This window comes from Oncorhynchus clarkii, chromosome 14 (genome assembly GCF_045791955.1).
Source record: "Oncorhynchus clarkii lewisi isolate Uvic-CL-2024 chromosome 14, UVic_Ocla_1.0, whole genome shotgun sequence".
NCBI lineage: Eukaryota > Metazoa > Chordata > Actinopteri > Salmoniformes > Salmonidae > Oncorhynchus > Oncorhynchus clarkii.
In genome coordinates this window covers 27328413-27334503 of record NC_092160.1, presented here as the reverse complement: position 1 = coordinate 27334503, position 6091 = coordinate 27328413, and the positions used below count along the sequence as shown (strand labels likewise).

General features: G+C 46.8%; 1 protein-coding gene across 2 annotated transcripts in view; it reads right to left on the bottom strand.

Moving 5' to 3' along the window:
- Window positions 1–1184: 1184 nt before the first annotated feature.
- Window positions 1185–6091, bottom strand: part of LOC139366480 (glutamate receptor, ionotropic, AMPA 1a) — a 181134-nt gene continuing 176227 nt past the window's right edge. For both annotated transcript variants that reach the window (XM_071103992.1, XM_071103991.1), the window contains exons 15-16: window positions 3792–3926; window positions 1185–1774 (exon numbers count right to left, since the gene is read on the bottom strand). In XM_071103992.1, coding sequence (XP_070960093.1) covers window positions 1571–1774; window positions 3792–3926 — 339 coding nt within the window. In that variant the 3' untranslated portion in view covers window positions 1185–1570. The remainder of the gene's footprint in view (window positions 1775–3791; window positions 3927–6091) is intronic.

Below are 6091 nucleotides of genomic sequence, written 5' to 3'. Positions count from 1 at the left end.
GTGTTCCAGTTCATGATGCCTTTCCAACATAGCGTGTGTAACTGTGTCCAAAAACACACACGAGAGACACAAGAGACACACAAATATCAAATCATCTTAATAGTCAATCAGCGTTATTATCATTATTGTCTTTTAACTGTGCAAAGACAAAAACAAATCCTATTTTGTGATCCGTCTTCACTAAGTAAATGGTCAGAGAGAGTAGGTAGCGAACTGAGATATTACAGACAGACAAACAGACAGACAGACAGACAGACTAACAGTAGTCAATAGAACGGCCACAGCTCAGGGTAGGGCAGAGAAGGTCAGGGTAGGGCAGAGAAGGTCAGGGTAGGGCAGAGAAGGTCAGGGTAGGGCAGAGAAGATCAGGGTAGGGCAGAGAAGGTCAGGGTAGGGCAGAGAAGGTCAGGGTAGAGAAGAGAAGGTCAGGGTATGGCAGAGAAGATCAGGGTAGGGCAGAGAAGGTCAGGGTAGGGCAGAGAAGGTCAGGGTAGGGCAGAGAAGGTCAGGGTATGGCAGAGAAGGTCGGGGTAGGGCAGAGAAGGTCAGGGTAGGGAAGAGAAGGGCAGGGCAGGGCAGAGAAGGTTAGCTCAGGGCAGGGCAGAGAAGGTTAGGGTATGGCAGAGAAGGTCAGGGTAGGGCAGAGAAGGTCAGCCCCGGGCAGAGACGGTCAGGGTAGGGCAGAGAAGGTCCAGGTAGGGCAGAGAAGTGCAGGGCAGGGCAGAGAAGGTCAGGGTAGGGAAGAGAAGGGCAGGGCAGGGCAGAGAAGGTTAGCTCAGGGCAGGGCAGAGAAGGTTAGGGTATGGCAGAGAAGGTCAGGGTAGGGCAGAGAAGGTCAGCCCCGGGCAGAGACGGTCAGGGTAGGGCAGAGAAGGTCCAGGTAGGGCAGAGAAGGGCAGGGCAGGGCAGAGAAGGTTAGCTCAGGGCAGGGCAGAGAAAGTCAGCCCAGGCCAGGGCATAGAATGTTATCTCAGGGCAGGGCAGAGAAGGTCAGGGCAGGGCAGAGAAAGTCAGGGCAGGGCAGAGACAGTCAGACCAAGGCAAGGCAGAGAAAGTCATCTCAGGGCAGGTCAGCTCAGGGCAGGGTAGGGCAGAGAAAGGCAGGGCAGGGCAGAGACAGTCAACCCAGGGCAGAGAGAGTCAGCCCAGGGCAGGGCATAGAAGGTTATCTCAAGACAGGGCAGAGAAGGTCATCTCAGGGCAGATCAGGAGGCCTTTACGGGATAGTTCTCTCTTTTTTTACACAGAAATGAACACCTTGTTTCAAAAAATCTGAATAAAAGAAAAAACATCTCGGCCCAACAATGGCTCCTTTTTGTAGCAACATGTTCCTCATCTTCTTTTATTTTCATTTTTATTCTCCATCTACATGTTTCCCCTGTTCGTAATGAGTGATTTCAGAATGCATTTGGCAGCAGTATCGAAGTCTGTCTCGGACACACATCACGCAGCCAAACAAAGTTTCAGAAAGACGGCCATGTTCATAAGGTCAATGTCACCATTAATGTGGTCATCTTTGTAAGGTCTATGAGTCAGTCTCCTGCTCAGCCCCTTGTGCCAGGTCATGTGATTACATGCCGGAGGCGCTGAGCCCCATGCTGGCGTTGTGGCTCATGCAGGGGAGAGTCTGGACTGTTTTGGGGAAGTCGTGAGTTAGGATGCGTCCGTTCTCTCCTCCTCCTGCTCCACCTATTCCTCCTCCTCCCCCATTCCCGTTCCCGTTCCCACTCATTCTGGTCATGGAGGAGCAGTGCATGGCGTCGTTGATGTTCTGCTGCAGATAACAGAGAGAGAGAAGAGGGGAACAGAGTTGGACACCAAGACAAGATGACAGTCACAGCCATGCATACATCTTGTCTATGGGCTCCCAGTAATACTGGTCATCTAATCAGAGGTTAGCTCTACCATGTAAATAGTGTACGTATCTCCTGGGGATTTAGACTCTAACAAAGACAAGAGGATAGGCTGGTGTAATATAACAATAATATAATAAAATATTACAATATCATAGTATTATAATACAGTAGAATAATATTGTATTATATTGTGTGTCTTGTAATTCGCAGACGTTTCAACTTTATTGAATCAACAGCCCTCCATTTGATCCCCTTGTATTTGATTTGTCTACAGGAATACTGGAATATATTAACAACATTAGTTGTGTGAATGAATGTGTAACTGGATACAGGCATATATGAATAGGATAGAAACAATTATGTCTCTATTATGAAGGTAAGTGGTTGGCAGAAAATGGATACGTTCCAAATGGCGTCCTATTCTCTATAGTGTGCACCCTATGGGCTCTGGTCAAAAGTAGAACACTATGTAGAGTATAGGGTGCCATTTGAGACTCAGAGTGTTATCTTTTATGGTCTTCATCTAGCTACTGACTGTTACTGGCGCGGAGCGGTAAACCACTCTGATAGCCGACACGCATCACACTCCCAATCTGGAAGGAAGGAGGAGAAGGAAGCTAAACTCTTTCTCTCTTTGGCCTTATTGCTCTGAGCTACAGTCTAATACAACACAAGTCAATGGGGCTGAAAGTGGAGCTAATGGTGTGTGTGTGTGTGTGTGTGTGTGTGTGTGTGTGTGTGTGTGTGTGTGTGTGTGTGTGTGTGTGTGTGTGTGTGTGTGTGTGTGTGTGTGTGTGTGTGTGTGTGTGTGTGTGTGTGTGTGTGTGTGTAATGCCTGTGTGCGTGTGTGCGTGTGCGTGTGCGTGTGTGTGTGTGTGTGTGTGTGTGTGTGTGTGTGTGTGTGTGTGTGGTCACTAGCACCTCACTGTCCTCCGTCTATAAATGATTTAATTCCAGTGAAACCTGAGCATGTGGGAAGAATTAGGCTACAATGCTGCACTACTATAATTGGTTGGTTCTCGAAAGCAGTGTATGTGTGTGTGTGTGTGTGTGTGTGTGTGTGTGTGTGTGTGTGTGTGTGTGTGTGTGTGTGTGTGTGTGTGTGTGTGTGTGGGCTTCTAGAGCTGCTTCCAGGTTGTAATTATATAACTAGTGTCAGTCAACCTATTGTTCATTACCACATGTCAGCCTTTAGTTGTAAGCCTGGGTTATCTGTCCAAACAGCTGATTTAACAGAGATGCATACCATAGAATCTATCATCTCTGTTTATCATCTCTGTTACAGCAGTTTAGCCTCATAGTGGGTGGCAACATATATAGGATGCTACTACAATGGACCTGCACTACAACATATAGAGTCAGCAGAGGAGGGGGGTAAAGAGAGAAAGATTGGGGACAGAGACAGGTAGAGAAAAAGATTGGGGACAGAGACAGGTAGAGAGAAAGATTGGGGACAGAGACAGGTAGAGAGAAAGATTGGGGACAGAGACAGGTAGAGAGAAAGATTGGGGACAGAGACAGGTAGAGAGAAAGATTGGGGACAGAGACAGGTAGAGAAAGAGACAGACAGAGGTTAAAGGGTAACGAGGTACAAAGGTAGAGACTTTGTGTTGCGGTTGAGAAGCAGTGAGGTGCTACAGGTGGGTCTACTGTGATCACACGGTTAGATGGCTGGAGGGAGGGAGGGGTGAGGAAGAGGAGGAGGAAGAAGAGGCAGATGATATCAACATCATCATCATCAATCATCATCGTCATGGTATCACAGTTTCCTACCCCATGTCCTCTGTTCTCTCTCTCCTATATCTTAACAGTGTTGTTGGAGTACAGGCCGTAGCTCTGCAGCTCTGTGTAAGGAGCGGTAGCGCCCCCTGTGTCTAAGGCTGAGCACTGAAAGGTCTGAGCGGCGGATGCAGCGGCAGCTCGCGCGGTGGACACCTTCATTCTCTGAGACTCGGTTCGCGACTTGTAGCAGAACTCCACCAACGCCACCAGCATGGCCAGGCCCAGCCCTCCAATCAGAATGTAGAACACTCCGGCCACGTTGCTCAGGCTCAACGCACTCGTCTTATCCTGGGGTGGGGGAAGAGAGATGTGGTGAGGAGGAGTGAGGGGAGGGGACATACATACATTACATACACACTGACACCATAGATACAAACACCTTATATACAAACACCATAGTAGAAATTATGGACAAACACAGAAACACATACTAAAGACACTTTGCATACAAAAAAACCCCACACAAAAGCAGCATGCACATAGAGATAATTCCAATACACACACACACACACACACACACACACACACACACACACACACACACACACACACACACACACACACACACACACACACACACACACACACACACACACACACACACACACACACACACACACACACACACACACACACACACACACACATACACACACACACACACACACACACACACACACACAGAGAGAAAGACACGTGTCAGGACTCCCAGAAAACACATAACAGTTCTGCCCTGCTTAGTTAACTAGCCCAAACAAAATACAGGTAGACAACATAATACTCACTAAACAACACATGCAACTAATTAAGAAGCTATTTAAAATACTTTAACTATTGTTTGAAACTAACTTGACATAGTAACTAGCCCACTCACTCTGCACTCAGACACACACCTAGTACTTGAATAACTTGTCTAACTTCATATACATTTCCTTTCTTCATTTCTGAGGGGGTTTAGATCAAGTGTGTTTTTCAATACAAGAAAACTTGAGTCAAATCCTCATTAGATCCATGCATTCATGCAGCATTAATTTAACAGGCAGAGAGTCTAAATTCACTTTAACCAACATATTGAGGGATGGCCCGTTATCGTGTTGATCTACAGTATAGAGTGGGGCAAAAAAGTATTTAGTCTGCCACCAATTGTGCAAGTGCTCCCACTTAAAAAGATGAGAGAGGCCTGTAATTTTCATCCTAGGTACACTGCAACTATGACAGATAAAATGAGAAAGAAAATCCAGAAAATCACATTGTAAGATTTTTTATGAATTTATTTGCAAATTATGGTGGAAAATAAGTATTTGGCCACCTACAAACAAGCAAGATTTCTTGCTCTCACAGACCTGTAACTTCTTCTTTAAGAGGCTCCTCTGTCCTCCACTCGTTACCTGTATTAATGGCACCTGTTTGAACTTGTTATCAGTATAAAAGACACCTGTCCACAGCCTCAAACAGTCACACTCCAAACTCCACTATGGCCAAGACCAAAGAGCTGTCAAAGGACACCAGAAACAAAATTGTAGACCTGCACCAGGCTGGGAAGACTGAATCTGCAATAGGTAAGCAGCTTGGTTTGAAGAAATCAACTGTGGGAGCAATTATTAGGAAATGGAAGACATACAAGAGCACTGATAATCTCCCTCGATCTGGGGCTCCACGCAAGATCTCACCCCGTGGGGTCAAAATGATCACAAGAACGGTGAGCAAAAATCCCAGAACCACACGAGGGGACCTAGTGAATGAGCTGCAGAGAGCTGGGACCAAAGTAACAAAGCCTACCATCAGTAACGCACTACGCCGCCAGGGACTCAAATCCTGCAGTGCCAGACGTGTCCCCCTGCTTAAGCCAGTACATGTCCAGGCCCGTCTGAAGTTTCCTAGAGAGCATTTGGATGATCCAGAAGAAGATTGGGAGAATCTCATATGGTCAGATGAAACCAAAATATAAGTTTTTGTTAAAAACTCAACTCGTCGTGTTTGGAGGACAAAGAATGCTGAGTTGCATCCATCCATCCACCTACTGTGAAGCATGGGGGTGGAAACATCATGCTTTGGGGCTGTTTTTCTGCAAAGGGAGGACGACTGATCAGGACGACTGATCCGTGTAAAGGAAAGAATGAATGGGGCCATGTATCGTGAAATGTTGAGTGAAAACCTCCTTCCATCAGCAAGGGCATTGAAGATGAAACGTGGCTGGGTCTTTCAGCATGACAATGATCCCAAACACACCGCCCGGGCAACGAAGGAGTGGCTTCGTAAGAAGCATTTCAAGGTCCTGGAGTGGCCTAGCCAGTCTCCAGATCTCAACCCCATAGAAAATCTTTGGAGGGAGTTGAAAGTCTGTGTTGCCAAGCAACAGCCCCAAAACATCACTGCTCTGGAGGAGATCTGCATGTAGGAATGGGCCAAAATACCAGCAACAGTGTGTGAAAACCTTGTGAAGACTTACAGAA